At 61.0% G+C, this 9,947-nt stretch overlaps 2 protein-coding genes across 2 annotated transcripts; both read left to right on the top strand.

The window, feature by feature from the left end:
* The first annotated feature begins 832 nt into the window (after nt 1–832).
* MFRP (membrane frizzled-related protein) lies at nt 833–6,295 on the top strand. Its single transcript, XM_012655404.1, has 13 exons — nt 833–1,040; nt 1,127–1,229; nt 1,342–1,455; nt 1,558–1,710; nt 1,845–2,058; nt 2,483–2,613; nt 2,706–2,831; nt 3,085–3,161; nt 3,514–3,662; nt 4,156–4,286; nt 4,429–4,560; nt 5,190–5,317; nt 5,403–6,295. The coding sequence occupies exons 1-13, from the start codon at nt 987–989 to the stop codon at nt 5,625–5,627; spliced, it is 1,737 nt and encodes a 578-aa protein (XP_012510858.1). The 5' UTR covers nt 833–986; the 3' UTR covers nt 5,628–6,295.
* Nucleotides 6,296–6,377: 82 nt separating this feature from the next.
* C1QTNF5 (C1q and tumor necrosis factor related protein 5) lies at nt 6,378–8,273 on the top strand. The gene is made up of 3 exons (XM_012655395.1): nt 6,378–6,492; nt 6,753–7,016; nt 7,373–8,273. Exons 2-3 carry the CDS (start codon nt 6,803–6,805, stop codon nt 7,888–7,890), a joined length of 732 nt encoding a protein of 243 aa, XP_012510849.1. The 5' UTR covers nt 6,378–6,492; nt 6,753–6,802; the 3' UTR covers nt 7,891–8,273.
* Nucleotides 8,274–9,947: the final 1,674 nt, after the last annotated feature.

Genomic DNA, 9,947 nt, shown 5'->3' with positions numbered 1-9,947 from the left:
TCTTGCCCAGACATGCATGATAGGCATTCTACAAATAGTAGCCAGAAATACCAGGCTGCGTCCCCACCTCCTGCCCTGCCCGATGCTCAGCCTGAGCATGGCTGACACAAGACAGATCGCCAAGCCCTTTCTCCCTGAGGACAGCTGAGCCAGGCTGGCATTCGCCAAGAGAACTTCACTCCGTGGAGAAAGAGGCACGTAAAGAAACAGGTAACCTTGTTTGCAGAGTGCACACCCGATCCCGCCCGAGCCCTGGGGTCCCTTCTCCTCCTTCCGTCCTTTCTCCCGTGGGCTTGGAGCCCCCAGGACAAGCAGTCAGCCCTCCAGCTCACACTGTGTTCTTCCAATAATGGCTTCTCTCCTTGTCCTGGTCATGCAGGCGATCTAAAGACCCAGGCGTGGCTGAAGGTGCCGTGACCCTGAGGGGGAGCAATGGTGTGGGCAGCTGGCTTTGTCCTCAGGACTCACAGTCCCTGAAGCTGCCGTGCCCTACACCCAGCTTCTCTCTCTTCCTCAGACCACCTGAGGCTTCCTTATGCCTGCGAGTTCTCCCTCCCTCCCAGCACCCCCGGGAGCTCACTCAGTACCCCAGGTGAGGTGGAGAAGCGGGTGGCAAGCTCCCCTAGTCACACCCCCCACCAAGCACCTAGTTTCCTCTGCTGGGTATTCTCAGCCACTGCCTGTGCCTTTAAGAACTGCCACCCTGTGCCAGGGTCTTGACCTAGCGTTCTCAGCTGAGTCGGATTAAGGGACCCTTTCATGCCTTTTCGAATTCCTCCTGGCTGCCAGTCCCTTCCCCACACGGCAACAGAGTAGCCTGTAGCCCAACCAGTCTGCCAGGGGCAGCCAAGAGCTGGCGTAGCCTGGCAGCCTTTTCCCTCAGGGAGTAGAGGCTGCCCGTTTGGTAGGGCGTCTGTGGTCAGAGTGGGCCCTAGGGATCTTGGGCTGTCACAGGGACCCCAGAAAGTCATGCAGAGCCTTGGGCCATGAAGGACTACTCCGATGTCATCCTCTGCGTTGAGGCGACAGAATTGAGCAAGGTAAGGGCCACACGGAACCACTCTCCCAAGACCCAGCAGCCCCAATGGACACAGCTGCCCTCAGTCCTCAAGTCTCGCCCTTCCAGACTGAGTTCTGCAATCCTGCTTTTGAGCCTGAGTCAGGGCCACCTTGCCCTCCGCCAGCCTTCCAGGAGGATGCCAGCTGCAGCATCCGAGCTCCCTGGCATGGTAACTGTCCTGCGGGGTTACCTGGGGGGAGGACAGAGAGGCCCAAGAGCCAAGGATAGTGTGAGGGAGGCCCGAGTGGGGGGCTCTCAAAATCCCACCTGCCGGCCCGCAGGTCGGCGTCCCCGAGTGCTGCAGCCAGACTGCCACTTCTCCTGGCTATGTGTCCTCCTGCTCGCCAGCCTGCTGCTCCTGCTGCTCGGGCTGCTGGTGGCCGTCATCCTGGCCCGTGAGTACCTGGGGCCTGCTGGGAGAAGGGCTTTAGAGCGAGATCTGTGAGCCCTTCTACTTGCCCCCCTGGGGTCCAGCTGCTCCATCCTCCTGCTTCCAGAGCTTCAGGCTGCACCCCAACCCAGGGCCTCCTACAGCCCCGTGCCTGCCCGAGGCTTCACCACCACCAGCATCACCACCCCCACCACCTCTCGGGCAACTGGGACCCCTAAAAGGCAGCAGGAGGCAGGCATGAGCCCCACAGTGCAGTCCAGTGAGTACTCAGGGCAGCTTTGCCTGGAGGAGAACCCAAGATGGCAGGGGGAGGGGAGGCGAGGGAGAGGCACCTTGGGAGGAAAAAGGGCCTCTCTCCATTTGACCTCTGAACTCTAACCTCCATCTCTGCAGCCTGTGGAGGCCTCCTCTCCGGCCCAAGGGGCTTCTTCAGCAGCCCCAACTACCCAGACCCTTACCCCACCAACGCCCACTGCGTGTGGCACATCCAGGTGGCCACAGACCACACAATCCAGCTCAAGATTGAAGCCCTCAGCATGGAGAGTGTGGCCTCCTGTCTTTTCGATCGTTTGGAAATCTCCCCCGAGCCTGAAGGCCCCCTTCTCAGGTGAGTCCCTCTGACCCTAGGAGATCCCACGTCTGTCCTAAACCGCTGTCTGGAGGGCAGGACCAGGGAGCTGCAGTGGGAAAGGCTGGACTGGGAGGAAATTGAGAGACTTGACTTCAGAGCCCAGCTCTGGCACCACCTAGCTAGCTGTGTGACCTGAGGAAGATCACTTCCCCTCTCTGATCTCAGTTTCCTAATCTGTAAAATGGAGCTCCTATCCTTCCCATGAGTAAATGCTAGGCTACAAGGATGGATGTGCAGGTGCTGGGAAGGTCAGCGCTCCCTGGGAAATTCAAGGATGCTTTTTGACCACATCATCACCAGTTCAGGGGTTGAGGAAACAGGACTGCAGGGCCCAGGCAAGCTCCACGCTGGCTGGCCCTGAGCTCGGAGCCTCCATTACCCGAAACCTGGCTTCTTGCAGGGTATGTGGGAGGGTACCTCCCCCCACTCTCAACACCAATGCCAGCCGCCTCCGGGTGGCCTTCGTCTCCGACAGCAGCGTAGAAGGATTTGGTTTCCATGCCTGGTACCAGGCGGTGGCCCCTGGGCATGGTGAGTGTCCACTTCCTTCCCCTCTAGCCACTCCCCACACTGGCAAAGGGGTGGGGACTCTGGGGTTCCTGACTCCAGATGCCCACTCCCAGGGAGCTGTGCCCACGATGAGTTCCCTTGTGACCAGCTCGTCTGCCTACTGCCTGACTCCGTGTGCGACGGTTTCGCCAACTGTGCTGATGGCAGTGACGAGACCAATTGCAGTGCCAAGTCCTCAGGTACAGGCCCCACCAGGCACAGGGTGGGTACTCTCTTCAGACATCGGGTCCAGGTTCAGGATGGGCTCCCCACATCTGCCCAGCCTCATACCAGGGCCCCTGCCCAGCACGCCCTGCCTGGTCACTCTTCTGGCCCGGACTTGCTTCCCCATAGGCGTGGCCAACACCCTTGCTTTGCAGTCACTGCCGGCCCTATTGGTTGGAGGCACAGATCGATCCTGGCAAACTCATGAGCCCTTCTGCCTCTCTGCAGGGTGTGGGGGGAATCTGACTGGGCTCCAGGGCGCTTTCTCTACTCCCAGCTACCTGCAGCAGTACCCTCACCAACAGGTAAGCGCAGGGCTCCCTGGGGAGGGGAGAGGCACCCAGGTTAGTGTGACAGGGACAGCATGGTAGACACTGCCTTGCACTTGGGAAGAGATCAAGCAAGAGAGAGGGGAATATTATTAAGTGCTTATTGTGTACCTAGATGTTCCCACGCTGGGTAAACTCATCTCTGAGACCAGATAAGTTAAAGGGCCCTTCTCGGCTTAAGAGCTACCAACGATGAGAGTTGGGTGGGCAGTGCCCCTCCCTGCCTAGCCTGCAGTGGGGGAAGAAGCCCCTTCTGGAGCTCAGCCTGGATGCCCGCACTGGGACAGGAGGGGGTAGCGTGAACTGTTCCATCTGTGCCCTCCCCCAGCTTTGCACCTGGCATATCTCAGTGCCCGCTGGATACGGCATAGAACTGCAGTTCCACAACTTCAGCCTGGAGGCTCAGGACGAGTGCAAGTTTGACTACGTGGAGGTGTATGAGACCAGTGGCTCGGGGGCCCTCAGCCTCCTGGGCAGGTATAGGAGCCAGGGGAGGGGCCGCGGATAGCCTCCTGCAGTCTGGTGCTCCCTCCACACCGGCCCCGCCCCTTCTAGCTTCATTTTCTTCCGCTACTGTGAGCCAGAGGTCTCCTCACCATCCCCCGACACAGGCTGTTCTTCTCACCTCCAAGCCTTCACTCCACAGTCACCCCGTCCCCAGGAGGCCTTTTCTCGAACCTCTCCCTACCGCAGTTTTTCCCACCCTGCAGGGGGCATTTCCACCTCTCTTACAAACGCTCAACTGGTTGTTCCCATCTCTAAGTGGCTTGAGTGTGAGCAGTTCGCCTAATACTCCGTCTACTGAATATGCATGCCCTCACCAGACCCTAACCTCCCTGCATCAGCAACTGTCTCCACCACCTCTGGCACTGCCCAGAGCTCCTGGCTCAGAGCCAGGCCTGGGGGAGGCTGCGGTGGAGCCCGGGTCAGCTGGGGGCCCATGCCCAGCACTGCTCTCTGCTTTGGGCAGGTTCTGTGGAGCAGACCCACCCCCGCCCCTCGTCTCCTCGCACCGCGAATTGGCTGTGCTCTTAAGGACGGATCATGGTATCAGCAGCGGGGGCTTCTCAGCCACCTACTGGGCCTTCAATGCCACAGACAGTAGGTGCCCCTGGGCAAGGGGGTGTGGGCAGCAGAGGTGCCTCCAGGGGTCAGAGAAGGGCTCTGAACTCTGGTCAGGCACTGTGAGGGTAGCAGAGCTGTAGGCATCTCCCCGGGTACTGCCATGCCCCTGTGCCTACAGACCCCTGTGGGCCCAGAGAGTTCTCCTGCCAGGATGGAGGGTGTAAGGGTCTGCAGTGGATGTGTGACCTGTGGAGAGACTGTCCAGACAGCAGCAATGACAACTGCAGCAGCCCCTTGTTCCCACCCCCAGGTGAGAAACCTGCTCGGGCACCCTGGGCAGGGCTGGCAGGCCAGGGCAGCCTGGGTGCCCACCTTACAGAAACCCTGCTGGCAGACTTCATAACACTCTACCCTGTGCTCCCTGATAGGGGCGAGGGTGGCTGGGCTTCACTATCTTGATTCTAAGGCCGTTTCACAGAGGCCTGGAATGACTCTCAGCTGGTGATGGCAGCGGTACTTAGTGTCACCCCAAGAAAAATGGGAATATGGGGATCAATGGGGGTTCGAGAACCAGTCCCGCCGTCACACAGAGAGTCCCTCTCCATAGCCTACCCCGAAGGTGACGGTCAGATCTTACACAGAACAGGGGAGTTTCTGCCACAGGCCCGAGTGGTCCCTACAAATGTGGGTGCCCCGGCTTCCCTGAGATCGCAGAGGTACCTGCACGATGTCCAGGGCTGGCGAATGTCGCTTGGAGCAGGCTCTCAGGATAGCAGGGCTTCTCGGTGTGTGCAAAGCATCTCTCCCTGTTATCTCCTCGGATTCTCACAGCAACCCCCAGCTGACCCATGTAGAAACAAGAACCCAGAGCAATTAGGTGACTCGTCCCAGGCCACACAGCAAGTGTCCCCACAGTGACACTCCCCTCCCACCCTGCAGAGCTGGCCTGTGAGCCTGTCCAGGTGGAGATGTGCATCGGTCTGAGCTACAACACCACGGCCTTCCCTAACATCTGGGTGGGCATGGCCACCCAGGAGGAGGTGGTAGACGTCCTCAGCGGTTACAAGGTGCTCAGGGGGCCCTGGGACAGGGTGGGAGCCTGGGGAGCCCTGGGGAACAGGGTGCCTGAGGGCTGGTCTCCTCCTTCCACAGAGCCTGACAAGTCTGCCCTGCTACCAGAATTTCCGGAGGCTCCTTTGTGGGCTGCTCGTGCCCCGCTGCACCCCATTAGGCAGTGTCCTTCCCCCTTGCCGCTCTGTCTGCCAGGAGGCAGAGCACCAGTGCCAGTCTGGCCTGGCACTACTGGGCACCCCCTGGCCTTTCAACTGCAACAGACTGCCTGAGGCAGCTGGCCTGGAAGCTTGTGCCCAGCCCTGACCCTGAAGCCGGCCCCTGCCCTCCGCCCTCTGCCTGCCCACACCCCTTTGCCAATCAGGGTGGGCAGGCAGGGGAGCCAAGGAAGGGGACCTGCAGGCACTCTGCCCATCCTCTCTGGGGCCTCCTAGGGAGGGGAAGGAGGAGTCATCCACAGGGGCTTAATGGGACCCTCCTCCCTGCTCTTCCTTGTCCCCTGTTTGCCCCAGCTGCTCAGGCTGCTGACCTGGTCCCCCACTGTGCCACTGGACAATCTCGACTCCTTCCCATCCAGGTCTCACACCCAGATGTCCCATCTTCTGCCTTCCACCTTTTCAACTGCTTTTTCACATTCTCTGCCACCTGCCTTCTGATGTTTTCATTTATACAACAAAAATGTCCTGAGTGCCTGCTAAGGTGGCAGGCCCTGTTCTAGGCCCTGGGGATCCAGTTGACTATCTGCCTCTAGAACTCTCCACCGCAGTTCTCTGCTTGTATTTCTTCCTGGACCAGGGTCTGGTCCTTGGTCTCTGTCACCGCCCAGCCTCTCCTCCGGCTCCTGGGAACAGGAGGTGCCCTGAGTGTATGTCTCTCACGGTCTGCCTCTCTGTGCCCGGCTCAAGTCTCTCTCCCCCTCCTTTCTCCCCCCAAACTTTGGCCGCCCGCCGGGCGACACCACGAGTTATTTCCCAGCTATTTCCCGGTCCAGAGCTCTTGGCCCCCAAACAACTGGTTTCCTCTTGGAGTCTGGGAGGAGCAGAGCGGAGCCGGCAGGGAGCTAACCAGGACGGGGGACGGCGAGGGCAGGGGGCGCCTGGCTGGGTAGAAGCGCGGGGAGGGTCCGGAGTAGCGAGCGCCCAGAAGGAGGCCATTGGGGCGCCGGGAGGGGGTGAGTGTGGCGGAGGAGGGGAAACGGGGATGGGGAGGAGACTGGGAAAGCCTGGGCGCGGGCCGGGCGCTGGGGATTGGGAGGGCCGGCCTCGCCTCTCGCTCTCGCCTGTGCTCTCGGGGCGCTCGGATCTGGGAGGGCCCCTTTCTGCATCCCCTGCCTCAGGGGCGTGGCAGTGGGGTGGGGACCGATAGGGCCGAGCCGGGCTGGGGAGCGAGGCAGGTCCCAGAATTCTGGGTCCCGACTCCAGCCCTGCCTAGCCCACAGACCACGAGAGGACCCCAGCGTTCGGGCTCCGGGTGCCAGCGCCATGAGGCTGCTCCTCGCCCTACTGCTCCTGGGCCTGGCGGCCGGCTCTCCCCCACTGGACGACAACAAGATCCCCAGCCTGTGCCCGGGGCACCCTGGCCTTCCAGGAACGCCGGGCCACCATGGCAGCCAGGGCCTGCCAGGCCGCGATGGCCGTGACGGTCGCGACGGCGCGCCCGGGGTTCCGGGCGAGAAAGGCGAGAGCGGGCGGCCGGGTAAGAAGGCACCTTCGCTGCTGTCCACGGGGACGTCGGAGCAAGCACCGCGCGGCTCCGCTTTCCGGTGCTCCCCGGGGCTCGCGGCTCCCGCGAGGGGGCGCTGCTGCGCGCGGGGGAGGGGCTGAGTCCGCCGGCGGGAGCCCGAGCTCCCGGGACCCTCCTTGACCTGCCCCTCGGATCTGCCTTAAACGCGGCAGGAAGGGGTGGCGAGAAACTGGTACGCGGGGAGGCACTAGCCGAAGCTTGGCGAGGACCGGGCGGGGCGGCGGGGTGTCCTTAGAGTCGACCTCGGGCACCCCGCTGCGGGCTGACCCGGCGCTACTCTCACCCTAACCGCTCCCGTACCCGCGCAGGGCTGCCGGGGCCGCGCGGGGACCCCGGGCCGCGAGGAGAGGCGGGACCCGTGGGGGCGACCGGGCCTGCGGGAGAGTGCTCCGTGCCCCCACGCTCCGCCTTCAGCGCTAAGCGCTCCGAGAGCCGGGTGCCTCCGCTGTCCGACGCGCCCCTACCCTTCGACCGCGTGCTGGTGAACGAGCAGGGACATTACGACGCCACGACCGGCAAGTTCACCTGCCAAGTGCCTGGGGTCTACTATTTCGCGGTCCACGCCACCGTCTACCGGGCCAGCCTGCAGTTCGATCTGGTCAAGAATGGCGAATCCATCGCCTCTTTCTTCCAGTTTTTCGGGGGGTGGCCCAAGCCAGCCTCGCTCTCGGGGGGCGCCATGGTGAGGCTGGAGCCTGAGGACCAGGTGTGGGTGCAGGTGGGCGTGGGTGATTACATTGGCATCTATGCCAGCATCAAGACAGACAGCACCTTCTCGGGATTTCTGGTGTACTCCGACTGGCACAGCTCCCCCGTCTTCGCTTAGTGCCCACTGGAAAGTGAACTCACCCTCTCTCACGCCTAGAGGAGGTGTGACACTGACAGCCACATCACCCAGGAGGGCTGGCTCCCCTGGAATATTGTGAATGACCAGGGAGGTGGGAGGGGGGCCGCTCAGTCCTGCTGCAAGGAATGGAGACAGAGGCTGTCTGAGATCAGTTCTGACAGCACGGGGCAGTGGCTGGATTTCTGCCCAAGACCAAGGAATGTGCAGTGTTGGCAAGTGTGCGTTTTCCAGTTGCTCTGGCCCAGGACCCCATGGTGGGGTGCTCTCTTCCTGGTCGTCTGCCTTTCTTGGTCCTCCCCCATCCCTCCTACTCCTGGGGCCGGCCTTTTCTCAGAGATCACTCAATAAATCTAAAAACGCTCCTACTGGCTTCAGCCTTTCTTTCGTGGTGGGGATGCCCTGTATCTGAGGATCATGGTGTGGAGGGGTGTGCTCGGGCAGAAGGGAGGGTTCTTGGGTGGGACGGAGATCTGGGGCAGGAGATACAGGCCCAGGTGAGTGACAGGCTGCTCCACAGAGCTGCCACCTAGGTCTGTGCATTGTGAACAGGAGTGTCTGACTGAGGGGGACGCCCTCCTGGTACAGGGCTCTGGCGATCCAGAGAAGGGGCACATTTTTCTAATTCAAAGATGCCAAATGAACCGAGTGGGGGCTGCCTTCACCACACATACCTTTGCCCTGATCCAACAAAAAAGAGCCCGGGATTTTCATTCATGGCTGTTCTGGCTGCTTGTCTGGTCCCTAGATGACTGGAAAACTATTTATTGCTCTCTCACTGGTGGAGTGTCCCTGGGTGTCCAGAGATAAGTCGTTTCTGAGCTTACCACAAGGGGGCGCCACAGCTCCAGGCTGCAGCAGTGAGCCTGGGTAGCTTGAGCTCATGACTGCTGGGGTGGTTAGGGGGAGGACTGGTATTGAGGTAGGCCAAAGGAATTCCAGATGGGGGTGGAAGAAAAGGGGGTCCTTCACTTCCAGCTCAGGAAGTTTATCTTCTTCTCATAAAATGTTTATCCCCACATTAAACAGAGACTGGAAGGAGCCAGGCTCCCCCTTGCTCAGCTCCCCCTCCAGGGTTGAGGGGAGGGAGGAGAAAGTGCCAAGCCCTCCCTTGGGCCTCCCAACTCTGAGGTGGAGATGAAGAACTCTCCCCCACTGCGCCCCGGGGTGGGCTGAGCCACAAAGCCCCTTCAAGGCTCTCCTCCCCTGACCCTCAGAACCCGGCCTGGGCCCCACCCCCAATCCGATGACTAACAAACCGGGCCTTGCCAGTCCCACAGCCTGCTCAGCCTCTCAACCCCAGGGAAAGTGGAGGGGCCTCTCCTCAGAGTTCTTCAGGACCTACTCACTCCCCGCACCCTCCCTCCTCCCCGAGAAGGCCGTCCCAGGCATTATGCTCCCAGATGAAACATACAATTATGGGGCAGGGTGCCCCTCCTCTCTTCCTGGTAACAGGAGAGCAGATATAACCAATGGGGCCTGGGCCCCAAATGTGAGCTAGAGACAGGCCTCAGACATCCTGGGCTTCAGCTCCCTGGCCTCCACCAGGAAGTCCTGCAGCCCTCCCAGCCCACCACGGTGCAGACTCTATGCTGAAGAGAAACAAAGCCCAGCACCAGCTCCTCCGGGGATCAGAGGGTAGATTAGACTCCAGGCAGTAGGAACCCCGAGTTCCCTCCTGGGAAGAATGGCACCAGCGGAAAAGCTAGGAAGCTTGACTCAAGAGGTGAGACAGTTCACATTCCTCTCTATGAGGGCTTCATTCTGGCAAAAATGGAAAAGATAGGGAAGGCTTTTCAAGAGCCATTGTGTGAGAGGGCACAGATCAGAGGGAGTGAGAGCTAATCCAGCCACACCTGGCATGGGCTCTCCCCATGGCACAGGCTTTCCGCCCTATCTTAGCTCTTCCCGCATCCTCCAGTTTAAGCCCAGGTCGCCTCCACAGACCACACTTCTGACTCCAGCAGGACAGAAGGACCCTGATGCAGCATCAGTTACCTCAACCAACTGCTCCGCCTTGCAGGGATGCACGCAGAGGC

This window comes from Propithecus coquereli, unplaced genomic scaffold (assembly GCF_000956105.1).
Source record: "Propithecus coquereli isolate 6110/MARCELLA unplaced genomic scaffold, Pcoq_1.0 Scaffold477, whole genome shotgun sequence".
In the NCBI taxonomy this organism is placed as follows: Eukaryota; Metazoa; Chordata; class Mammalia; order Primates; family Indriidae; genus Propithecus; species Propithecus coquereli.
This window is presented reverse-complemented; position numbering and strand designations above follow the sequence as displayed.